We start from the raw sequence: 27,613 nt of genomic DNA, 5'->3' as shown, positions 1-27,613 counted from the left end.
TCCTTAGATAACACACTGTAGGCATCAATGATGCATATTTAAAGTGTGAAACCTCAGAGCGCAGGCCAGTGTCAGGACTTCTCTGTCCAGAAACAGCTGTGGCTTCAGCTCTGATTACTTGGCTCTTGTTTCCCAAGTTGAGTTTAGACTTTCCATAGAATATCAAGTTTAAGTCATGCTATCAGATTTCCAGACTTTGGGGGGCCCCTGTCTTCCCAAATTCTGACTTTGGCTATGCCAAATATCCCACCATGCAGCAATCGGGGGGGGGGGCAGCCAGAATGCTTTTCTTGCCCATTTTTGCAGATGAATCTTTCCATGGGGAGGTTCACTTTAATAAAGTATATCTCCCTGTTGATCTTTGAACACAGCGTACCAATGCCCAATAACTCAAGAAGTTCAGAAGCAAACTAATCTTATAAAATGTGATAAAATTCTGTTGGATGCATTTCTGAACATTCACAAGGGATGTAGCCATAGCTAGCCTAGCTTGACCACCCCCATGAAATCACCCTCAGATGTGTGTGTTTCATGTGTGTTCAACCTTCTATTTAAGAAAATGGGGGTGGGGAAACACGGAGAGGCAGGGCCCAAGTGGCAAAGCTGACCTGCGAGCCAGGGCAGCCTCTGACTCTTCTCTCTCGGATGAGGCTAGGTGGGATGCTCCAGGGACAAGAGGAATGGCTGGCGGAGAGAACAGTGCAACCACATGGCTGTAGAGCTGACTGTGATAAGCTGGGTCTGCTGCCCATGTTGGAAAACAATCAGCAGTCTAAAACTCAATTGTTAACTCATAGAACGTCTCAGTGCATTGCAGGAAGCTCCTAGTGACTTCCCAAAGATAGCTGGGTCTACGCCCATTTATCGTAAACCCTGAAGGGACTACTCTGCTTGTCCTACACTGCTGTATGGTAACTGCATTGACCTGTGAAGTTGGGTGTCAAATCGAATACATGTATAGTGCGTGTAGATCAGCACTGTCTCCATCCTCTCATCCCTGATGTGTGGCGCTTTCAAACTACCCTCCCCTTCTTCACAGAACACATAAGAGGCTGTTCTAAAATATACTCACCCGATTTGCTGTGGAACCAGGAGCTTATGATTCCTAACTGGATGTGTTTTGCTCCTGTTAGCCAGGATATGTATATAATGGAACATTATTCAGTTGTAAAAGAGGAATAAGATCCTGTCATTCCTGGCACAAAAAAATAAACGGAACTTGAGGACTTCATGATAAATGAAATGAGCAGACACAAATACCACATGTTCTCATTCACGTAAGGTTTGAAAGTTGATCATTTATTCTGCTATAATAAAACCTACTAATCATAGTAGAGTGAATTATATGTATAGAGATGGCATTTACTTAAGTGTGAGAATGAAATGATCAAGGAGAATATAAATCTCATGTTCCAATAGCTTACTGAATTTCTGTCAGCATTAAACCATGGCTCTTGGGAAGGAGGTGTGTCCCACGCACTGTCTGGCAGGCTGTTTGCATAATGGTCAAGCAGAGCTTGCTATTGCTAAGGGATGGATTCTGGAAGCCATTTCCACATGAGCTAGAGAATTTTCTGGGTTCGTTCACCCAATGAACAGCTGCACCAGCTCTTCTCTCATGTGTTATTGCTGCACTTTAAACAGATGTTAGATTAAAAAGTTATTTTATTTTATATTATTTATAAAAAGGTTTATATTTACTGGAAGTATAACTATACTCTGTAAATGAGAGGAGAGAAGTAACAGGAAAAGAATGCCTTAAGATGAAGGGAAGGTGGTGTTCCGTGTCTGTGGTAAAGGCTGCACAGCACCCCGGAGTCGGGCCCGCTACCTCCTTGGGCCATCCCATCTGTAGGGCTGATTTGTAAACTTAAGCTTCATCTGGCTTAAGACACACGGGTGTGGAGTGCTCGCAAGAGACAGAAACACAGAGACAAAAACTGCATCCTAAGAAAGGGTCACACCAGGCACAGTGCTGTAGAGTTAACGACTAAATAGTGACTCCTAGGGCAACTTGGGGTACAGTTTCTAGGACCAGAGCATCACTCAAATAAATGACATCAGTGGGAAGGAAGAAGCCTGTTCACTGACACAAAAATGGTCCAGTGCTTAAACTCACTAAGAACTAGTGATGCAGAGGTGGTCAGAAAAGTTCTCTGCCTTCCTAGAACTTGGCAATGAAAACATGGATGCTATTATCTGAGAAAGGGATTGTAAGTGAAGGGCAGGGGAGCCGTGCAGCACAGAATTCAAGGGAATCCGCAGAAATTTGAACAGATGCACTTGAAGTGCAAAAATTCTAGGGTGGAGGTCTCTAGTAGGCTGTTCGCTGGAAGGTTTGCAAATAGCACAGACTGGCAGGGCAGTCATATGGTGGAGGCTGAAGCCTGATAAAATGGGACCATACATGAGAGAGAGGAGAGTCAGATGGGGGCCTAGGAAGTAACCCCGAGAAATGGGAACAGTGAAATCAGGGAAACGGCCCACAAGAGACGTGGCAGAGGGGTCAGGGAGGTGGCTTGTAAGTGCTTGTTTTTGTTGATATGCCTGTAGGCAATAAGCTCAACACGGGCACAGGCTGTGGTGGCCATGTTCACCCTCCTCCGGGGACATGGTGTCAGCACAGGCTGGCACTTACTAGATACTTACGAATGACACACGACAGGAGTAACCAGCAGTGAAAATGTTACAGCCAAGGTAAGTAAGTTACAGAGAGGAAGGAGAGGTCCTCTGCGGACCTGGAGACTCCTGGTGGGAGTCCTGGAAGGGGACAAGGACACACAAGACAAGCGGCCTAAATGACCTCCTTTAGAGCGCCACAGTGGAGAGTCACCAGAGGAGGCGCGGGCAGCACTCCTGCAGTCACTAAATGTGTGACAGCTCAGTGCCTGGCGTGGAGACGGCTTCTGTTAACCACTTCTAACTGCCAGACTTCCATGAACATGGAAACAGACTGACACACAGTGACAGAACCCACTGAAATGGGGCTTTTCACCACTGATCCAATGCTGCACAAAGCCACAGTCCGACCTGTCATTAGGAAGGTACCAGGTAGGACTAGATACTGCAGCACCTCTCCAAACACCCTCCCGCTCCTGTGGCTCCGTGGTTTGGGTTTTTACTCACAGGCATTGAAACTAGTAAGTAAAGAGTGGACATGTGGCCAAAAGAATTCTTTTTGAATCAAATAAATCCTGGACTTTGTTTCTAAGCAAGCTCTTAGAAGCCTTGAAAAGCAATAAAATGGAAGGCAATTTTCACAGAGGAATGGAGCAGCTAAAAGGGGAGTGAGTGGAGATGGGGACTGTGTAATGAACGCGTTTACTTTCAGAATTTTGGTAAAAATAGCCTCTCCCCATGAAAAGTGGGCAATGACATGCAGGAGCTTTGTTAGAGTCGTGGTGACCTCAGGTGCCAGTGGGGAATGAATGACACATGGGTTTGTTAGAGTTGCGGACACCTCAAATATGTGCTATGATAGGTTAAAAGGGAAAACAGACATGAAGTCAAATCAAAGCTAAATCTTCTAAGGAAGGAAGTTGTAGCAGGAATCTTAAAGAATCTTATTAATTAAATCAAATCTGTGGCCAGTTATTGGGGTGAATGCGGGAAGGTCAGAGAAGCAGAACAAGCCACAGCTACCTCACCTTGCCAACTTCTCAGCTGATCTTGTTTCCTCAGACTGGAAGCCTCTGTGTCCTCATATCCGAATGGCTCTCAGCTGAACTGTGCTGCTCAAAACCTAAAAGCTTAACCAGCCAAATGCTTCTTGTTCCTGGTCCTCACACCTTATATACCTTTCTGCTTTCTACCATCACTCCCTGGGATTAAAGGCTTGAGTCACCATGCTTGGCTGTATCTGTGAACACAAGTATTTCTGCCTCTGGAATGCTAGGATTAAAGGCGTGTGCTACCACTGCCTATCCTAAGTATCTAGTGGCTTTTCTGTTCTCTGACCTCAGATAAGTTTATTAGGGTACACAATATTTTGGGGGAACACAATACCACCACAGGAAGTAGCCTGTGGGATTATATACTGTCAGTTCAACCTCTAGATGAAATACATGACAACTGCCCTTTTGTGGGCATTAAGCTTATTTAATGCTAAATGTTAACTTGGTCCATGGAAAATCTGGATAGAATTGTTTTTCTTTTGTTTCTTGTGTAAGAGGGGATTTAATTTTTCTAGGTAAATACAAAAGGTAGAAAAGAGGCTTATTCAATTAAAAAGCCTATTTTGATACTGTCATCCTCAAAGCTTCTGCAGTGGGTCAACACAAAATGGTACAAGAAGTAAACAAGATCGTGCTAACGGACTAACATTCTGATTTTCAGACAATGACAAGTTTTGAGAAATGTCTTGGAAAATGATTTTTAATTAAAAATATCTTGGGAGAGAAGGGAAATTACTAATGTTGCTGATCACGTGGATCTTCTCTCATATGGTTACTTAGATGGCTTATGTAAGATTTTAAAATATTAACTGATTTACAAATTTTACTCTAATGTTTGCTCCTCAATTTGAAATTTAGGGTTATTTAGAAGGCTCAATAATTAAATCAGTTATTTGATCTGACATTTACATAAAGCCAGGAAGTGCTCTAGATTTTTACTTTGTTAATTTTTCATATTTAAACAGGACATAATTTTATTCTTTTTTTATAAAACACACTAGTGTGCTCACAGCACTAACATAAAACAAGCATGGCATAATATCCTGTCAAAGGAATAAATGTGCATTTCACAGACTCCCTTAGTTGTCAAGGAATGTGCTTTTGGGGTACAAGGTAGTCAATGAATATCTGAATAAAATTAACGGATACAGTTTTAAATGTTTACTATAATTATGTCGTCTATAAAGAAAAGACAGGTTTTTCATCAATACCTATATTTGTCTAGGAATACTTTGTGAAAAATGTTTATTGTTCTTTAGATACCTGCCTGTTATCTAGTGGCAATTGATAGTTGTTGCTAGCTTCAGATATTAATGACAATTAATTTTCTGCTGGGGGAATTTAAAAATAACTTAGGAAAGTTACTTAAATGTAGCAACTTAAATAATTTTATACAGAAGACATGTTTTTGAGGGCCAAGCAGGGACATCCTGTGTAACATCACAGAGTCTGATCTGGGGCATGGCCAGCGATTCTATCCTGGCTGCCACTGGTGAAAAACAAGGAATTTTCACTATCTCACTTTCAGTTCTCTGGACCCAATACACAGGTGTGCTGAGTTAGATAAGAACATTATCTATGTGAAAGCCAATCTTCCTTTGGGACTCTATTTCCAAAACACTAGGAAACAAAAACCTAAGCTTATAATTCAAGGGGTTCTATGTAAACTCTGTTAAATATAATTCAGGTGACTCTAGGTGGCAGTGGCTGGGGCGGCGGGGCGGGAGGAGAGGTACTTGAAAGAAAGGCTCCGACCACGTGGCAGAGGGCAGTGCACTGCCATGGCGATCTGTCTAGGACTTCTGCTCTAATCTCTTTCACAGGGCTTAAAGCAGACAATTCACATGAAGATCGCAAGCCCTTGGTAGGTGAAGTCCAGGTAGGGAGGGCGGCAATCCCTGACATGAATACAATGAAATCAGCAGATGGGTAGGATCTCATGAAAGCAGAAAGGTGATTCGTTTGGTGTGACTGAGAAGCAGAATACTAGAGATTTAAATAGGAAGGTGGACAGCCTAGAAATGCCAGGATACCTGGCATGTGGCCTCCTGGTAGAACTGGATAAACTTACAAAGGCTGCATACAGAGAGGGAGAGAGAAATGTTGAGTAATGTAAGAGACTGAAGATGTCAAGCAGGACCCCAAGCCACCTTATAAATAAACAACAACACAGTAGATTATAACTGAACTATATTTAATTATATTAAAATGAACTGTCTCGATGTATAAATCAAAAGATAAAGACAGTCCTCTTGGATAAAATCACAAAAGGCCATTCACTGTATATGCAAATGCACAGTTACAGGAGAAAGAGAAAGATGAAAAGAGAAAGCCCATGGAAATGGGAATTACAGAAAGCTGGAAAACAGATTACAACACTGCGAGTGTGTCCACTGCTCTTCACTCCTGGAAACAAGATGATGCATTTAAGTTGCAGAGATTTTACCACAGTAAATAAAACACACACACACACACACACACACACACACACACACACACACACACACACACGGCGAACTTACCTCCCTGTCTTTGCTTTTGCATGCTGGTTTACATATTCTAGCATGTGTGTGTGTGCGGGGTGAGCATGCATATGTGGTCATGTTCCTAAGGACACCAGAGGTCCATGCGGATGTTTCACTTAATTGCTCACAACCCTACTTTTTGAGACAGATCTTTCACTGACCCTGGAGTTCACTAATTCTAAGAGACTGTCCAGCAAGTCTGAGGGATCCTCCTGTCTCAGCCTCCCTAGCCCTGTAATTACAGGAGCATGCCTACACCCAGCTTTTTATATGGTGCTGGGCATCTGAATGTAGGTCCTTGTGCTAGAGAGTTTTATGTCAACTTGACACATGCTAGAGTCATCTGAGAGGAAGGAACCTCAAGTAAGAAAATATTCCCATAAGATCAGGCTGCAGGCAAGAAAATACTCCCATAAGATCAGGCTGCAGGCAAGCCTGTACAGCATTTTCCTAATTAGTGATTGATGGGGGAGGGCCAGCCCATTGTGGGTGGAGCCATCGCTGGCCTGGTGGTCCTGGGTTCTATAAGACTGCAGGCTGAGCAAGCCACAAGGAGCAAGCAGCACTCCTCCATGGCCTCTGCGTCAGCTCCTGCGTCTGGGTTCCTGCCCTGTTTGAGTTCCTGTCCTGACTTCCTTCAATGATGAACAGAGCTGTGGAAGTGTGAGCCAAAGAAGCCCTTTCCTCCCCAAGTTGCTTTGGCTGCAGTGTTTTGTAGCAGCAGTAGAAACACTGACCAGGCAGTCCTCATAGCACAGCATAGTACTTTACTGACCGTGCCTCCTTAGACTCCATCTTCTAGTTTTGACCATCTGCAGTTACTGTTTTTCTAGGTACAGTTTTGTGATTGGGCATGTTTTATTTTTATAGTAGAAAAGAAAGAAAAAAGAAAAAGAAAAAATAAATTTTTAATGGCTACATAAATAGTAACAACAATAAGCAGACTTTAGATTAAGGAATATTAACAACAAAAGAAAGCAATAACATGATAAAGAAGTCAATTAATCAAGAAAATATAGCAGTAACAAAGGTCTACATGCTTTATAATTGAGCTGCATAATAGATTAAACTAACCTCGATAGAATCTAAAGGGAAAAAAAGAGATGAGCACATTGATATTCGGAGACTTCAAGATTCCTCTCACACTGAAACTCAGTAAGAATATAGAACTATGAATACAAGATAGTTTAGTAACATAAGTTAATTTAATTGGCAATTCTAAATTTGCACATAAGCATGAGATTCATTTGGGTCAAGGGTAAAGGGATTATGCACCAATACAGACAACATTTTCAGCAAAAAAGCAGACTCAAAACATTTAAAGAAATGGAAATCATACAGTAATATTTTCTCACCATGAAAGAAATAAGCTATGAAAAGTAACATGAAGGTATTTGAAAAATCACTAATTATATAAAAATAAAACTACACTCCTTAATAAGCTAAGGATCAAAGAGCTATTCATAAAAAGTCAGGAAAGTTATTGAATTAAATAAAAACACCTCAAATTAAAATGTATGCAACGGAGCTAGAAGATGTGTAAGGGAGATTTGGAGCATCAAATCCTAGCACTAAGCGAAAACACTCTTGAATCAACATTCAAGTTTCCATATGGCAACAACAAATAAGCAGGTCATTAAACCACTCAGAGAAGAGACAGCACTAAAGACACAAACATCAACTTATACAAAGTTTAAAAAAGAGTCCACAGAACAGTCCACTTGCTTCTTAGGAAATATCAACACACTTGATAACCTTCTGGTCAACCTGACAGAAGGCCCATGCCATGAATGGAGTAACAGACATCACTGTAGCCTTTCTAGGTGTGGAAACACAATAGCTGTAATAATTTAAACAGTAAAAAGCTGTGAAAGAATGATAATAACTGACAACTTAGATAAAATGATGCTTTAAAAAAAAACAATACAAATTACCAAAACTGACTTAGAAAGAGATACATAGTTGAAAAAGTCATATATCTGGTAAAATTCAAATTACTTAAAATTTGAATTCTATCTATCTATCTATCTATCTATCTATCTATCTATCTATCTATCTATCTATCTATCTATATCTATCATCCACTTTATCATCTATCAATCTATCATCTATATTTATCTATTATCTTAAATCTCTCTATCATCTTCTGTTTATCATCTATTTGTCCCTATCAATTATCATCTATCATCCATCTTTATCCATCATCCACTTCATCTATCATCTATCAATCTAGCTATCATCTATATATTGTTATCAATTGGGTGGTGGTGGTGCAAGCCGTTAATCCCAGCACTTGAGAGGCAGAGCCAGGCGGATCTCTGTGAGTTTGAAGCCAGTCGGTCTACAGAGCAAGATCCAGGACAGGCACCAAAACTACACAGAGAAACCTTGTCTCAAAAAAACAAAACAAAACAAAACAAAACAAAACAAAACAAAACAAAACAAAACAAAAAAAACCAAAAACCTATCATTATCTATCATAAACATCTACTATTTTACTACCAAGAATTAACAATATACATATTTTTATTCATCTTAAGGCGTTATTTTCAATAAAAACATTTACTTTGTAACTGCCACTTTATAGCTAGCTTTATGAGCATTTCCAAAATCACCATGACTAAAGGTCAATACATGAAGGCAACAAAATTCTTTTTTGTGAAAACAAACAACAACACAACAAAAAAAAAACCAGAAAAATATTTTATTTAAAACTATTCCACAAAGAGTTCCAAGAACTGGCTGGTTTTACTGAGAAGCTTGCAGTCCCTGAAGATGAGATAGTATTCTATACAGACTCTCCAGAAAAAAGATGAGAGGTAATATCTCCCTCTAATTTTATGAAGCTGTAACTAGTCTGATGCTAGAGTGTAACTGTGGTGATATATTGTGTACCCTAATAAACTTGCCTGAGGATCATAGGACAGAGCCAGCCACTAGATTAGACACAGAGCCAGTCACTGGTGGCACACACCTTTAATCCTAGTACTTGAGATCTCATGCCTTTGCTTGGGAAGCAGACATCCTTTAATACCAGGAAGTAATACGGCAGGGCAGAGAAAGGTATATAAGGTGTGAGGAAATAGGAACTCACTCTCTTTAGGCTGAGGATTTTGTAGAGGTAAAAACTAGTGGCTGGCTGTTTGGCTTCTCTGACTTTTCAGCTTTTACCCTGATACCTGGCTCAGGTTTTTTTATTTTATTTTATTTTATTTTTTTTTATTAAAAGACCATCTAAGATTGGAACAACATCTGGTGCCCACTGTGACATGACATAGCAACTAGAGACCACATACTTTATACACACACATAACTGCAAAATTTATTTTCAAATTAGCAAACTGAATTCAGCCATATACAAAAGGATATATCATTATTGAGGGATTTTTAACCCTAGAAAGACAATGTTTTGAGCTGCAAAACCAACCACTTTAATTCACCATAGTGGCAAACTAAAAATCTTAAGCTATAAGATCATCTCAAATGTGTTGACAAAATTTATTATTTATCCCTGGCAAAAAATTCATAGCAATATAAGAATAGATATTTTCTAAAATATAAAAATATCTTAGAAAAATTAGTTTAACCAAATGGGAGCAGATTAATCATTTCCTTTTGTGATCTGAAATGAGACAAAGGATTTGGCTAAAACTACTTCAAACTAACAATACACTAGGAATGCTAGCCAAAGCAACAAGTTAGGAAAAATACTAGCCGTGCTGATGGGAAAGGAAGGAGGAAAACTACATTTATTTGTTTCTGAAAATAATAGATGACATGGCTATTTACACAGAAATTTCAAAGAAATCTCCAAAAAACATGATTAAATAACTCAAATATATAAAGTCCTCAGACAATAAGCAATATAAAAGTTTGATTTTAAATATTCAGTGGCTATGAGAAATTGGAAATTGAAGTGGGAAAAGTATGATTTCCAAGAAAACAAGGGCCTCTAAATCAACATAAGCAAAGTTTCTTTGAACTCAGAGACTGAAGCAGCATTAAACAGGATCTGCACAGATGTGCATCAGGAAGTCCTCTGCATACACATACAGCTTCCAGTTTAGTGTTTTATGGGATTCCTGAGCGTGTGCATGAGTGGGTCTCTAACTGGTGTCATTTCTCTTGGGTTCTTTTCCTTCTGTTTGTCTTGTTCAACTCTGAGGTAATATTTTTTGTTTTATCTTATATTTTATTTTGTTATACTTATTATTATTATCTTTTAGAAACCAGTTATTTTCTAATGAGAGACAGAAGGGGAGTGGATCTGGAGGGGGGGCAGGAGGAGTAGCTGTAGGGAAGCCTTAATCAGATATATTATGTGAGAAAAGAATCTATTTTCAACAAAGAAGGGGAGGTGAAGAAACCACAAATTATAAAATGTTAGGGCCTTTTTATTGTTTCTAAGTATACAGCTGTCACATCTGCCTAGAAACAAATGCCAAAGGAATAGACAGTTTGGGAGAGAGATTATGGGACTATTTCAAATTATAAAATATGTATTTATAAACAAAATTTTTGTTATAGGGAAAATAATAAAATTATTTATAAAACAACAAAATAGCATAAGATTTTGCTCACTATAAAGTGTCCTTGAGACATTAAGGAAAATCCAGGTGAATGACATGGCATTACCACATTTGTAGATCCGAAGTAACACAGACTATAGATGCCAGTGACCTTGTATCAGTCACAGACATTCTGATCCATGACATCATCTCAAACAGTCTTGTTTTTGAGAACTGAAAAGATGATTCAAAAACATCAAAGAAATATGAATGACCTATTGCAACACAACAAATTTGAAAAAGAAACATATATTAGACTTCATATTCCTTTATGATTTTGTGTGAAACAATAACCAACATACATGTGTATGTGCACATATATACATTCCAAAAATCACATGGATGTATACATTTTTATATTTGTCAAAGAATAGGATAAAAACTACATATATTTGTCTATGGATGTGGCACAAGGTGGTCAAGGTACTCCGACAAAGCCACAGAAGTGCCAGAACTAGGTGTTCATATGAAAAGGGAGCTTTAGGCTTTGTCTCTTATCACTAATAAACATGGCCAAACTCCCTCAAAATTCAATATAAATCCAGTTTAATGGTGAAAACAATAAAACTTCTAGAAAGAAACTTTAGAAAATCTTTGAGTTGAGTACATATTTATCATTAAGCTTAACATCAAATAAAAAGCAGAAACAAATTCAACAAATTGAACACCATGAAAATTAGCTGACAGCATCCCATCATTTGACCAAAGCAAATGGAAAGACACTCAACACCAGTAGTCATCAGAGAGATGAGACATCAAACCACTACATGACCCATAATAGAGTGACTAAGATCTAAAAAACTTGACTAAGTATTTATAGGATATGGAGCAACGGAAACTTTCATACATTTCTGATGGTGGGTGGTGGAGCAGCTCTTGGCATCTTCTCAGGAGTTAAACATGTGCTCTTTGCACAAGATAGCAGTATCACTCTCATTTTCCCAAGCGAGTGGAGACCGGTACCCACCAAAAGCCTGAACACAACAGTCAACGGCAACTTTGTAATGGCTCAAAACCAGAAAAGGCAAATCCATCAAGTGGTGAGTGAGTAAAATATGGAATATCCACAGTAAGGACATTCTACTTATAATAGAAAGAAGTGTGCGTGCGTCAGAAAGACAGCTTAAGGCTTCTGCACCAAAAAAAGACATTGCTCAGAAACTGCCGGCAAAGTTGTTCCAGTGTGAAACATGGCACAGTAGCAACATTCTCTAAGTGATGTTTTCCTCAGTGTAGTCCACTTAAGCTAGTGCTAGCAAGGGAGAAAATACTCAAACTTTATTTTAGTAATTTTATCAGTATTAGTTTTAGTCATCCATGAGTAGCTGGATAATTCATATGGCTAAGAAAGATGGAGTGATTTAAAAATGACAGATCTAATACTAGTCACAAGACATGCTCAGATGATCCCATGAATACATAAAACAGAGAACAGGACTACTTGGGGTACACTGACACCTAGGCTGCATCTCCATGCACAAGGAAGCCAGAGCTAAATGTCACTGATACAACCAAGCACATAAAAAACAGTAGTTAGGACAGTGGGAGCCTTCTCCCTGTGTTTTATGATATGGAGAGCAACCTGAGTGTAGGTGAGGCCCAGCAGCCCCATGAAAAGGCAACAATGCCTAGAAAGGCCTACCTTTCCCACAGGCTGGGTTGCAGATGTGAGCACTAGTCATTTCTGTTTCCTTTGTCAATTGCTAAGAATTTTCTGAGTTCTTCACGGAAAGTTGTGAATATCAGCTGGAAGAACCCTCTTACTCACTAGAGACAATCACAAACAACTGGAGCTTGGTACTCACTGACAAGTGTGACCCTTGGCAGTCCCAAAAGGCAAATTCCACTGAGGTTCAAAGAAGCAAAGCAAGCCAGGAAGTGCTCTTAAAACTAAGGTTTCTTATCTGAGGATTTGACTTCTGTGGCTGTAGGTAGAGCTGAACAAAGAGATAATTATTCTTGAATTTTAATATTAAAGATTAAAAACAATTGCTAAGTGCTACTAAATTATTTCCCATATTTCACACACTGTATATATTTTTAACATGCTTAGTTATGAGGGAAACACAAATCAAAACTATATTCAGATTTCATTTTATACCCGCTAAGACAACCAAGATCAATAATACAAGTGACAGCTCATGCTGGAGAGGATGTTGAGTAAGGGAAATGTGTAGCTAGAGTTTTCCTGCCTTGCCCACAGTCAGGACAAATCTCGGTCACCCGCCAGGCCCATAGCCACTCAGACCCAACCAAGTAAACACAGAGACTTATATTGCTTACAAACTGTATGGCTGTGGCAGGCTTCTTGCTAACTGTTCTTATTTCTTAAATTAATCCATTTCCATAAATCTATACCTTGCCATGTGGCTATGGCTTACCAGCATCTTCACATGCTGCTTGTCATGGCGGTGGCTGGCAGTGTCTCCCTCCACCTTCCTGTTCTTTCTTTTCTCCTCTGTTAGTCCCGCCTATACTTCCTGCCTGGCCACTGGCCAATCAGTGTTTTTTTTTTTTTTTTTTTTTTTTTTTTTTTTTTTTTTTTTTTTTTATTGATCAATCAGAGCAATTTGACATACAGACCATCCCACAGCAGAATGCTCATCCATTGCTGATGGGAGTGCAAACTTGTACAGCCACCATGGAAATCAGTGTGGCAGCGCTTTATAAATCTCAAGATCCAGCTTTTCAACTCTTGGGCATATACTAAAAAGAATGCTTCATACCACCACAAAGACACTTACCTAACCATGTTAACTGCTGCTCTATTTATAATAGTCAGAAATAGGAAAAAACCTAGATGTCCCTCGATAGATGAACAGATAAAGAAAATGTTGTACATTTACACTCAAGTGTTAAGAAATGAAATCATGAAATTCACAGGTAAATGGATGGAACTGGAAAATATCCTGAGTAAGGTAACCCAGACCCAGAAAGACAAATATGGTATGTATTCACGTATATGTAGATATTAGCTGATATGTCAATAACCAAGCTATACTCTGTAGAACCACAGAGGTTAGCTAGTGTAAGGGACTTGGGGGTGGGCAGATGCATCTCATTAGAAAGGGGAAATGGAATAGATAGTTATGGATGGATGGGGGCATGGAAGAGCAAAATAAAGTGGAGATGGGAGAGGGAGGGGGTATGGTGAGGGATAGCTAAAATTAAGAGCCATTTGAGGAGTAGTATGGAAACCTAAAACTAGAGAATAGAAGCTTTCTCAAATGGATACATATGTGCAGCAATCTAACTAAAATCACCAAATAATGGGGGAGACAGAGTCCTAACCAGCCATCTTGTCACCAAATGAAGCTTCCAGTTCCTGGATTTGATGACATTGAACTGTTGGCCAGAAGGGTCCTTTGGGAATCTCCAAACAATCCAGGCTGCTGCCAAGACTATAGGCTGCTCTCCACAAACTGGTGACAAGTTCCCACTGCCAAAGACAACACCACACAACCCACGGAACACGGAGAAGTTAAGCTGGTGCCTACATAAGAGTCTTTACCCCATTTTCTAGCATCTTTAGTACAGGAATGTATTGCATGCCATCAAAGGAGAAAGGTAAACACCAAACCAGTCACAAAACCAACGACTGGAAAAGGTGTCCTGGATGTGAGAAGCTAGTGCAACAGTGGTGCAGACTTACGGTGTAACCAACCACGTCTGGTTTGGCTGAATGCCCTCTCCATGAGACAGAGGCCACACCCACACCGTGACTAGACAGCATAGGGACCCAGGGTAAAAACAAACACGAAGACATAATAGTAAAAGACTCCTAATGATATTCTACTGTACTTATAGACCAGTGCCTTGCTCAGCCAACATAAGAGAAGCTTCCTCCTGCAGCAGATGGGAACAAATCCAGAGACCCACAGACAGACATTATGCAAAGTGTTAGAAATCTTGGATCACTTAGCTCCAAATGGGATATCTCCATCAAATTTCTCCCCTCAGGGCTCAGGGAACCCCCCAGAAGAAGAGGTGAAAAGAGTACAGAGCCAGAGGGTATGGAGGACACCAAGAAAACAAGGCCGTTTAAATCAACAGAGTTGATGCATGTATGAACCCACAGACTGAGGCAGCATGTGCAGGGCCTTCATGGGTCTGTACCAGGTAGGGTCCCAGAGCTGAAAGGAGAAGTGGACACATGGCCACACCCCCTAGCCCAGAAGCCATCTCCAATTGATAAGCCACTTGTAAATGAAACTTTACTTGCCTCCAAGGGAGTCTCACTAGGGAAACAAACTACTCTTCAAGTAGACTGTACACCCAACAGTAGACAGATAATCAACAGAAAACAAATTCAGTGGCATCTTTGGAGGTTCCCAGTCTCATAATGTCATGCCAGGGCTTTTCTTTCTTTTTAAAAAATTATCTTATTTATTTTCTATTTTAGCATATATAGATACACATGTGTTATATTCTCCCTTTTTAACCTACACATCCTTTGCTTATCTATTATGGCTTCCAGTTTAGTGTTTTTATGGGATTATTGAGTGTGTGAATGAGTGAGTCTGTTTCTTGTCCCTTCTGTTGGGCTCTTTCCCTTCTGTTTGCTTTGTCCAATTCTGATGGGTTAGTATTTGTTTTATCTTACTATATTTTATTGTATTATTATCCCTTAGAAGACTATTGGAATTCTAAGTAGAGACAGAAAGGGTATGTATCCAGATGGGAGGGGAGGAGTTAGGAGGGGCAGAGGGGGAAGGAAATGAAAATTAGGATATATTCTGTGAGGAAAAAAAATACTATTTTCAATAAAAGGAAAAAAAGAGTTAAAAAAGAATTGATTGAGGAAGTTTACAGTAGTTTCTCTTACAATATTGATTTTTCTTTTAACAGAAGTTGTGCAGCTTACTCTATTCCGATGAATTTGAGTGACTTGCAAAAGTAGCATTATTTATTCTCGCCGGCCACCCCTCCTTCCATCTTATTAATTTCCTACAGGAAATTGCAGTTAATAGAAGAGCAGCAGTGGAACTGACTCACCCTACAGTTATTAATTAGAGCAATGCTGCTCAGTAGCTCAGGATGCTAAAAATACAGCACGAAACAAAGCTGACTGACTCTGGAAATGGAATTTCAACTTCAATAGTCTGCTGAAAAAATTATGCATTAGAACCCCCGTCTTCACTTAAGAAAATTCTCCATGAAATAGTCACTGAAGAAAGCAACTTGGTATCTGACCATTCTCCTAAGACTTCAGAAGTGAAATATACTCGAAAAACACTGCAATACATTATTGAAGTTTCAATAAGTTTCTTTTAAAAGCTATTAGTCACATCATTCCCACCTACAGGTTATTACCCACAGTCAATAAAGCAAGAAACTGTATAAACTATCTTATTAATTTTATATAATGGTTAGTAAACTTTAAAATACTGTACAATAAAACTTTTAAATGTGTCTGATGACTCTAGATCACACTGGATAATTTATCGTTCTATGTGGCGTAAAATGTTAGGTAAGTGAGTGTCATGCTGGGAAAATGCACACGATTTCTGAACGTGAAAATCCATTCTACTGAAGTCATCTTGTGTGATGTAAGGTTATATTGGGATGATTTTATAATCTAGTTACTAAAAGTCCCTGACAACTCTGCCAGGGATGCTGCAAGTTGCCTAAGCTGCCTGAATATACCGGTATCATAATGCCTCTCCTGCCCCCAACACACTCACCTTAGGGCCTTGTGAAGGCAACGCTGTCTTGGGTCTGCCACCTTACAAACTGCCTGACACCCTCTTGTCAAAGTCTCAGCACAGCAGAGTCAAGTAGGTGGTACTAATACGGAGCAGAACAGAAGGAAAGAAATACTGATAGGCAAATGCCTGACCTAAGAGGGCTAAAACACGAATAGATGCTCTGAGGTATCTAGCTGCTGTTTCGTCTGCTTATGAGGCCTTCTCTTACAGCACTGTAAATAGCAGAGGGAGGAAGGGAGGGTGGCAGGAGGAAGGGAAGGAGGAAGGCCAAAGGGAGAGAGGAAAGATTCATCCAAGCAGACAACTCCAAAGCACAAAAGAAAGACTCATGGTCCTGTTTAAAATATGTAGTATATAAAACTGACACAATTAACTTCCTCTGTGATGAAAGCATTCAAGGACAAACCTGAGCATGCTCTGTTGGGACTGGCAAAGCGGTTACAGCTAGGGGAATGGGGTGGACAACAGGACTGCAGACGTGGCCACTCTATACTGAACGACGGGGACTGCAGACGTGGCCACTCTATACTGAACAACAGGACTGCAGACGTGGCCACTCTATACTGAACAACGGGGACTGCAGATGTGGCCACTCTATACTGAACAACGGGACTGCAGATGTGGCCACTCTATACCGAACAACGGGACTGCAGACGTGGCCACTCTATACTGAACAACGGGGACTACAGATGTGGCCACTCTATACTGAACAACAGGACTGCAGATGTGGCCACTCTATACTGAACGACGGGACTGCAGACGTGGCCACTCTATACTGAATGACGGGACTGCAGATGTGGCCACTCTATAATGAACAACAGGACTGCAGATGTGGCCACTCTATACTGAACAACGGGGACTGCAGATGTGGCCACTCTATACTGAATGACGGGACTGCAGATGTGGCCACTCTATACTGAACAACAGGACTGCAGACGTGGCCACTCTATACTGAATGACGGGACTGTAGACGTGGCCACTCTATACTGAACAACGGGGACTGCAGATGTGGCCACTCTATACTGAACGACGGGACTGCAGATGTGGCCACTCTATACTGAACAATGGGGACTGTAGATGTGGCCACTCTATACTGAACAATGGGGACTGTAGATGTGGCCACTCTATACTGAACAATGGGGACTGTAGATGTGGCCACTCTATACTGAACAATGGGGACTGTAGATGTGGCCACTCTATACTGAACAATGGGGACTGTAGATGTGGCCACTCTATACTGAACAACAGGACTGCAGATGTGGCCACTCTATACTGAACAACGGGGACTGCAGATGTGGCCACTCTATACTGAACAACAGGACTGCAGATGTGGCCACTCTATACTGAACAACGGGGACTGCAGATGTGGCCACTCTATACTGAACGATGGGACTGCAGATGTGGCCACTCTATACTGAACAACAGGACTGCAGATGTGGCCACTCTATACTGAACAACAGGACTGCAGATGTGGCCACTCTATACTGAACAACGGGGACTGCAGACGTGGCCACTCTATAGGAAACAATGGACACCTAGATCCTGAAAGGACTTCCTATATTTTTATATATTTTCTAGAAAGTCACTGAAATAAATCCACCTTTACAATTATTCTCTGGACTTACACATTTTATAGACTAATCCTTAAACTAACATAAAACCAATAGGAGTGTGTTCTCAGGAGGTTGTATAGAATGTATTCATTGTATATTAAAGACTATTTTCAAATTGATGTCCTTATAGTTATAATACATTTCATACTTAAAGGAAGTGTAGAGCAAGGCAGATTATCCCTATTACATAATATTTCCATCTAACAGAAACCCCAGCTTTGTTTTAAGGTAACTTTGTTATTGTTTGTGGTACGCATGAGCCTCAGTCATTTTGGCTCATATAAATACTAACAAAAGCAAATATTTACTCTTAAAGCTGGGGAAATTAAGCCCAGGGTCAGAGCTTGGGTGCTGGTAGATTTGTGACTATGGTGAGGGAACACTTCCTGGCTTGCAGGTGGCCTTCTGCTCACTGTATGCTCTTCTGAAACTGGAACTAACACCTTCCATGCGGGCACCACCCTCACAACCTAATCATCTCTCAGACTCCCCAGCTCTGGATGATATTCGCATCGAGAGTCAGGACTTCAGCATAAGACAGTTTGGACGTATGCAAGCATTCAGGTCACACCAATACAGATTCAGATACTTTGCATTCAAGTATTTTTTTTTTGGGGGGGGGAGGTATTAGTTAAATAAACAATCAAGACAATCAACTTTAAAAGGCAGACCAGACGTCACAGTATCTGGAACATAGTTAAAATGAATTAAAAGTCAGCTGTGTGAGCCTAACACATTCATCTAAGATATATAACAAAGTTTCCTAGTTTAAAGGTATCTCTTGTGATGTTTATCTTCAATGTCAAGGCCATGACCCTAAACCTGAAGAAAAGCACATGATATGGAACATAATAAACAATGCATATATAACAGAGTCTGGGTGTCCTGATAGACTATCCAGTCAGAAAATATATTTATATGTTTGTTATTGGTTAATGTTTATTAAAAGAGTAACGAAATGGAAGTGGTCTCTATGGAGAATTTCAGTAACATCCAATCAGTAGTAAAGAATATACAAATTAGAAAGACCTATAAAAATTATTTCTTAAAACATATAAAAACACTAAGACAAAATTATGCAAGAAGACCTACGGTATTTCCCTAGAAACTCTTGCCAAGAGCAATTAAGAATGGACTGGTTTTCTATGGTTCACCTAGTGACGCTGGATCTGCAAGGTCACACAGAAACACAAACTCAGTCTATACAGAGATGAAGCCTTTATTCATACCCAAGTGATGGGTTAATTCCCCTCGTTCTTAAGTGACTGCTGGTAGATTTGTGTCATTGCAATATATTATCTCCACCAGGGAAAATGATGCATCATTTAAAAATATTAACATATAAATTTTATTGTATGAGGATTAGGACCAAAGTAGTCTTGCCAAATTAATTTAGGTTAAGTATACCAGCTAAATAAATCAGCACCCTTTTTACTTCTAAAAGCACTCTAAGCAATTTCAAGTCATTAAAAATACTTTTAGCTGCAACATTTTGCTTTTTCGTATGGCCTTAATGGTGGTATGGCAGCGTCTCTGCTGTGCTTTTATGATCTCCGGATGGCAGCAGCATTTCAGTAAACTACAAAGAAAATGAAAATCAGGGGTAATTTTTTGAACAAGTCATCTAAATTGTTAAATCAAAAATGGCATAAATGTTGCAAGCTCTTATAAATTCTAATTTTCCATAATCTTTTTGCCAAACATTCAATAGGAGATGAACCTCCTCTAAAAAGATACACAGAATTGGTAACAAATTGCAAGGGAGTCTGGAACCCCTGGGTAGCGTTCTGGGAAAGTTTTATCCATTTATCTGATTTGCTGATTTATGAACTGGTCTTGCAGTCTTGTGACTTAATTTCTCTTAAGTCTACAAATGTCTCATATAGATGAATGCCATTATGCTTCATATCTATTTAGATTAAAAGTTGAGTGCCACAAGGCAAGAGACAGTCAATTATTTTCATTTTATGCTGTTCTTATGAAATATTGCAGTTTTTAAAAGGTACTTCTGAGAATGAGAATTATTCACCAACATATTTTAATGTGAATTTCAGGTGTCTGAATGCCAGAGAGAAAATAATGTAATCTTGAAATATAACTTCAGATAAATTGTATTTATAATGATTTTATAATTTTTCCATGAAGTTTTCTCTGATAAAAATGACTAATTCTTTTTTTTTTCCATTTCTGTGATTCTGTTGTAGGATTTGGACAGAATGTTTTCTTTTTAAAGAAAATTATGATGGATTTACAGATATAAGTATATAAGATAAAAGTTTCCTAGGTTCTATTTCCCAGACAAAATCAGACCTTTAGAGTACATGTCATGAAACAGAAACAAAATGGCTTCAGTCACTTCCATGTGGAAAGATGACTCTCCACAAACTGAACAAAATTATTATTATTATTTAATTCCCTGAAAAGAGACAAAGTTTGTTTACTGTGAGGTGTGCCACAGGAGGTTGTTTCCTTGACACACGCCCCTGTCCCACTCAACAGTGAGATCTGAGAGACTCCGAGGATTTCTGCAGATCTTACAATAGAGACTGATCTGATTGGGAGTTGGTGAAGATAATATCTGTTAGTTTGGGGTTGGTGGACACAGGAGGTGTGGGCTTCGAAATAAATTTGAGACTAGAGGGTCCCCAGCCAATGCCACCTATTGAATGGCAGACTGCTCAATGTCCCTCTGGATGGATTTTCAAAAAGTCCTTGAAAAAAGTAAGGAAGTGTTTATCACTGTCCAACTCTGATTGCTATTGCTGTAACAAACATGATGACCAAGAGCAACTTTCTGAGGAAAAGGTTTACCTCATCTGACAGCTTACATCCCATCAGGAATGGAAGTCAAGGCAGAAACTTAAGACAGGAGCCTGGAGGCAGGAACTGAACCAGAGGCCATGGAGGTATGCTGCTTCCCATGGCTTGGTCATACTGCTTTCTTATGCAACCCAGGACCACCCGCCCAGGGGTGGCTGGGTCCTCCCACATCAATTAGCAATCAAGAAAATGCCCCCCAGACAGGCCAATCTGATGGAGGGAGCTCCTCTATGAGCCTCTCTTATGTCTAGGTTTGTTGATGAAATCTAACTAGCATGATGATTTCATCTTTCTGGGGTAGAGTTTCTTGGAACAGTAAAATCCGGCTGACAAGCCAGTAGAATAGTAGAGCCTTGTTCATGGAGACAGGAGGCTGTGTGGGTGTAGATAATTTTAGATCTTAACCAATAAAACCCAAGAACAATATCCTTCATCCACAAATTAAACAATTAAAGAGTTTAGAAAAGCAACAGAGGTTAGACTATAATTTGCATTTCAAGTATAATAATATAATAATGCTCTAGCATCCTTGCTGCAAACAAGGGCAGAAGAGTTTATTAAACACAACCAAAGCGGAACAATTGGCTGTGATTTCAGAACCTTTGCTTTATAGTTTTATCTCCTTTTAACTCACACTTACCTCCACTATGTTTTTCCTCCATTTGTTTCCTTCCTATCTAGTTACTCTGGCTCCCCTTTTGGTTTTTCAAGTAGCTATGAAGACTGTGGTTTCCAGAGAACTTAGACTTCCTCAGGATCAAAACAGGTAAACATTTAAAGTAATGGAGGACAAGGCTATCAGTGGGAAAGCCACAAACTAGTAGAAAATCCAAATACTACAGCAAGAGAGGGGCCACATTTACAGAAGGAAGGGACAGCCTAGGCCTGGGAAATGCTCCTGTGAGCCTGCTTCTGGGTCCAGGTCTTGATGAGCTAAAGACTTTTTACTTGCTCCTGCACAGAGAATACAATTTCCTTCAACTCCTTGGAATGCCATAATAAAATGCCAGAGACTCAGTCACTTGAGCAAGAAACACTGGTTCTTATTGCTCTGGAGGCTGGCCATCTGAGATAGCATATTATCATGGCAGGGCTCTGGTGTGGGCCTTCTTCTTGTCAGGCTCATGGCTGCCTTCTGCTCAGTCTTCATAGGAGTCAATAAGAAAGGAAAATCCCAAACCTAATCTTAACCTAACTGCTTCCAAAAGGCCTTACCTCTCCATGTCACACTGTGGCTGGGGGGGGGGGGAGGGGCAGTCCCACATGTGAATTCCGAGGACTCCATAAAGATACTAGCAAAGTCTCGAGTGTACAGGACAATCAGAGAAGGAAGGACAGAACCAGCTAGAAGCACTTCTTTCCTGAGCAGAGTGGCAACCATGGGACAGAGGAGAGAGCTTGCAGTGACCCATCTACTGCCCCCTTCTCTCCTTCTCCTCCTCTCTTTGACTCAGAAGTACAGTGGACTATGAAAAGATCACTTAGCTGTGCAATACTGGGGAGAGATGATTCTCTCAGCATCATGCTCTTCACAAACAGGAGACTAATGCCAGTCCCTATTGTCTCACAGGCTGCTGTGAGCTTTAGAGATAAAGCTTGCATTCGGTACCTGATCTACACAGTAGGATCTTAGGAAATGGCACAATGAGACTCTGCCATAGTGTCATAAATACTTTCCAGAAAGTTCAGCTGTGTAGAATGTAGGGTTGCACTTCTATAAGAATCCAAAATGACGGAGGTAAGCTGGACAGCTAGCCATCTGGGTTGAGCGGCTTTTTGGTTGCGTTTCACCTACCCTAGTCTGAAGTTTGGTGCCACCTACTGGTAGTTGATCTAACTTGAAAACCGATGAGGGCAATTCTGAGACCTCAAACTGACCTGAGTTCTGGGACAGTGGCAGTGACTCCAGGAACGCTTGGAGTGTTAGTGCACATTTTATTGGCCTGATCCAGAGGTCCAGGCTGGGAGAGCATGGGGAGGTAGAAGTATCTCAATTCTGAGTTAGTGTTCCCTGATTATTGTCATCTGGCACACAGCTCCATGCTGCTCTGCTTCTTCAAGAGGCACTTGGAGCAAAAGGAGAAAGCAAGAACAGTATCCCTCAACAATCACTATTTTTTAATTCAAATTATTTTAATTTTCATTATTTCCAAGTATATTATTTAAAGATTTCATACCACTGCTATTAATAATATTAATGTCATTACTACTGAGTGCAACAAACAAGCTTTCAGTGTTTATTAAGTGCAAAGCAAACAGGCATGGTGACTATAAAGATGAATAAGAAGGCATCACTGACTTAAGGGTAGCTTTTTATTCTATGTGCAGAGGGACTTTATAGAAAACAGAGACCTGCCGGGCAGTGGTGGTGCACACCTTTAATCCTAGCACTCGGGAGGCAGAGCCAGGTGGATCTCTGTGAGTTTGAGGCCAGCCTGGGCTACAGAGAGAGTTCCAGGAAAGGCGCAAAGCTACACAGAGAAACCCTGTCTCAAAAAAACCAAAAAAAAAAACAAAAGAAAAAGAAAGAAAGAAAGAAAGAAGAAAGAGAGAGAGAGAGAGAGAGAGAGAGAGAGAGAGAGAGAGAGAGAGAGAGAAAGAAAGAAAGAAAGAAAATAGAGACCATGTAGGGAATCCTAATGAGATGAAAGACTTCCAAGCAAAGATGCCACTGGCTGAGGCTAAGTAGGTCTTCAATAATACGAGACAGAGCAGAGATCACAGGATGACTAAGGCAAGTGGGCAAGAAGTGCTCCATCACAGGACAGAGTGGACAGCACAGAGGCCAGCAGAGGGCATTTGGGGATAGCATGTGGTTTCATACTTCCACATTTTGGTGAGATGTAATTACACAACTGGATTTCTGAGAAGACATCATTGGCTATGTGGGAGACTATAGCACCAGCATTAGAAAGAGCAGAGGGAAGAGAGATTTGGAGCAGGGAGCTAAAAGCCTCTCTACATGAGTGAGAGAAGACAGAACTCTTACGTGGGCTAACTTAATTGGGAAGGGATATGGTGGAAGAGATTCCAAAAACAAGATGAGTAACGTAGGGAGAGGTGGGAGGGGGGTGATAGGATCCTGAGAAACTGCATCTGAAATACGTAGCATTTACTGAGGAGAACACAGATTTGTTCACCCTTTCATGCATCTTTCTTTTTCTGTGAGTATCCTCCTGAATTCCTCCATCACTTCTCTTGACCTCTGCTTCAATGTCACCTTTGCTAACCTATTTTATAATTGTTTTTTTAAACTCTGTGACCTTCCACAGAGACACACCGGCCCAGTGGCGGCACAGACGTTATAAAGTAACCAGCCACTCGCTAACATCAGATCTGCGGCCGACTCTGTGAGATGGAATCCACACCAGGCACTGATAAAGTGGACGAGAACCTGACCATTAGGTTAGATAGGCCATGGGCCTAGGGGAAAACTTACTACTGTTTAATTCTGCTGGAGGAACACAGCAATAAAATGACTCTTAATGGTATATTACTATACCCATAGAGCAGATCATCACTCAGCCCTCACCCGAGGACCTTCTTCTTGCAATAGATGATACTTGGCAAAGACAATGTGCAGAGAATGAGCGACTTTGGATCATTCAGCCACAGATGGGATATCTTTAGAATGAGATATCTTTATAAATTAAAAAAAAGCAAAATTTTAAAAATGCATTGTAGATATCTATGGTACATAATGGCACACATATTCAAATGCATCTTAGGCCTGGACCCGTTACACCTTTTTCTCGTCCACTCTCTGTTCTCGCCACTCTATCCCCATCCTTTGCCCAGGCAGTTTTGTCTTTTCCTTCATGTCATCTGGATATAATGTATTATTTATAAAAATAATTAAATGTGTACATAGAATCTAGAATCCACATAGAGAGAAAATGTGGTATTTTTTTCTAAGTCTTGCATATTTCACTTGACATGGCGATCCATCCATTTTCCTTCAGAGAACATAATCTCATTCTCCTTTGTGGCTCACTACAACAGCACTGTGCATACACATTCTTTGTTCTTCACTCATCTGCTGGTGAATACCTGGGCTAAGTTTTTATATGGATCCTGTAATTAGTACTGATGCAACAGTATTGTGTAAACACACTCTTTGTTATTCATTCATGTGCGATGAATGCCTGGGCTAAGTTTACACAGGGACACTGTAATTAGTACTGATGTACTAAATAATAGATATGATGTGCAGGTATCTCTTAATATACTGACTTAAGATTCCTCTGGGTATATTCCCAGAAGTGGGAAGCTGGACTGTGCAGTAGTTCTATTTTTAGTATACTGATTTCCACAATGGTTATATGAATTTATATTCCTACCAGAAGTATATAATAGTTACCTTTTCCCTATATCATCCAAAGCATTTGTGTTCCTAATGATAGCCATTCATGAGGTAAATGAAATACAATTTTATCTGTCTACCACACTGACTACACCAAACCTAGTTTTACATTGTCATAGGACCTGTCAGTACCTGGCAGACACCAACACTGATATAAACACGGTGGGGTGTGGGCGGGAGAGGGAGAGAGAATATGAGAACAGATGTAGGAACCCTACCCTTTTTGGCTTATGAGATAGGATCTCATTTTGGAGCTGCTGCTGGCTAGGAATTTGATCCCGATTCTAGGCTACCCTCAAATTCATGGCAGCCCTCTTGCCTCAGCCTCCCACGTGCTTGCATTACAGGTGGTGTGCGCCCATACTCTCGGTCTTGCAGTCATAGGTGAACCTGCAGGCACTTCCAGAGACTCAGGACACCAGGTATGCATACCTGTGTGAGGAAATGCGAACCTGCACAGACGTGAACATGCCATAAGGCTGAGAGAGACTGGGAAATGAAAGGTGTCACAGCTTTGCACTACCAGAGGACAACTTTTTTCTCTCCTTCTCTTTTTAATTTTTTGGGCAAGTAGCTCTACACTTCGTTGTCATCGTGCCCCATAAATTATGTAGCTGATCCTGAGTATTTAATGATCTTGGATGGATGATAATAATAATCAGGAAGGAGATAAACAAATAAAACTTTGTCCCTGCAAGTAACAGGAAGGAAGGGTAGAAACCTCAGAGTTAGAATGCTCCCTGCCCCGACTGGTTGTTCTTATATAATTTCTGCTCCCCATTGGTTATTGTGATGTGATACTCCTCCAGACATCATTTTCTGCAATCACTTTTGGGAATGGCTGTAAGACTGAGCACATACAGAAGTTAATGTACTCAGCTCTGCTTTGAAAATAGGGCATATTTCTGATCATTTATGATCTGTGATACCAAGAGGTAAGAGCTGTGCATTTTATGTTGCTATTCTTAAACTTATGACTTTAAAAGTAAATCAACAGATTTGTTCACGTGATCACTGTGCTGTATTTCAAGGCCCAGGCTCTGAAAGGTAAGAGTTCACCTTGCTAAATTCCTTTCGAAGCACTTTTGTCCTCTTTGGAAATCAAGTGGCCGTGCTGCTGAGGAGTCCCTATCCTCTACATTGATGAAGCTCAAAAGATTTCACTGAGGTCACTGGTAAGAGGTAAAGTCTGGGATTACTGAAATTCTTAACTTTAACCTGGCTGATGTTAATTTAACAAGCACTTACTGAGTTCCTACTTCTTTGTGTAAGAGACTCTCTTAGGATATGAGAAAAGGACAGAGGGACATGTGGCCTTTCACCCACAAGTGTCACTCTGTTAGGTGAGAAAGACATGTGAAGCCAAAATATGTGAGCTTTCTTCCTTCCCTTTCTCTTTTATTTATTTCCCTTTCCTTTTCTGGATAATTTAGTTCTACAGTCATTTGGTGGGCCAGAGCCAGGGAGGCATCCACAGCAGGGGCCAAGGAGAGTCACAGGTGCCCAACCAGGGCATCCGAGATGTGGTCAAGTCAGAATCCACACATAGACAGAAGTGAGCAGTTCTTCATGAAGGGGACAGAGGTAACGTAAGGATGTGGGAGGGTAAAGGAGGACATCCACGTGGGGCTGGTATAAGGCATTCTCAGACGTGGTAAGAAAGAGCTCTACAGAGAAGCTACACAACCTGGCGTATCAGAGACCTGGCAGATGGGGAGGGTTATGGCCATGTGCAGACCCAGAGCCTGAGTGGGGAAAGTGTGTGCATGCGGTGGTAACCCTGCCGAGAGGGTCTCATGTCCCGGCAGAGTGAGGTGGGCTCAGGTGTGGAACGCAAAGCACACAGTGGGACAGCACCAGCAGTCAGGTGGGGCAGGAGCTGGGGTTGAGGACCAAGGTGGGAGGGAAGAAAGTTATCTGCACTAGGAATGGAGGGCAGCTGAGATAGGAAACAGAAACAAAACCAAATTCATAAAGTAATCATAGTAAGTATAGTTGGCAGTGGGTTCATCATCTAACTAGAAGAGTTTCAAACCTGGAAACTAAGTTGGAACTGAAGCTTTTATTGGAAACTCAGTATTTTCAATGTACAGAAAAAGAAATATCACATGCATGGAGATACCACATGCATGTCCCGCGGGGCCTGGGAGAAGTCACACCTTGACAGCAACAAACAAGCCCAAGAAACCGAAGCTTCTCAATGTAACTCCACACAAAAGGAGCCACAACTTTGTGGACAAATGGCCAAGGTAGCAAAAGTAGAAACAAGACTGAACTGCTTATACCAAATCACAAGGCCATGTTCACAGAATATGGACTGTTGTAGGTATTATTTTAAGGTG

General features: G+C 40.6%; 1 protein-coding gene across 3 annotated transcripts in view; it reads right to left on the bottom strand.

The window, feature by feature from the left end:
* Atrnl1 (attractin like 1) overlaps nt 1-27,613 on the bottom strand; it is a 587,588-nt gene that overhangs the window by 121,749 nt on the left and 438,226 nt on the right. Inside the window, exon 28 of one of the 3 annotated variants that reach the window (XM_076563388.1) lies at nt 19,330-19,667. The exons of the other annotated variants lie outside the window; for them this stretch is intronic. Coding sequence (XP_076419503.1) covers nt 19,599-19,667 — 69 coding nt within the window. The 3' untranslated portion in view covers nt 19,330-19,598. Of the gene's footprint in view, nt 1-19,329; nt 19,668-27,613 lie in introns of those variants that run through there. 3 annotated transcript variants of the gene reach the window in all.

Source organism: Peromyscus maniculatus, chromosome 1, assembly GCF_049852395.1.
Source record: "Peromyscus maniculatus bairdii isolate BWxNUB_F1_BW_parent chromosome 1, HU_Pman_BW_mat_3.1, whole genome shotgun sequence".
NCBI lineage: Eukaryota > Metazoa > Chordata > Mammalia > Rodentia > Cricetidae > Peromyscus > Peromyscus maniculatus.
Note: the sequence above shows the minus strand (reverse complement) of the source record. Positions and strands in the feature narration are given on the sequence as shown.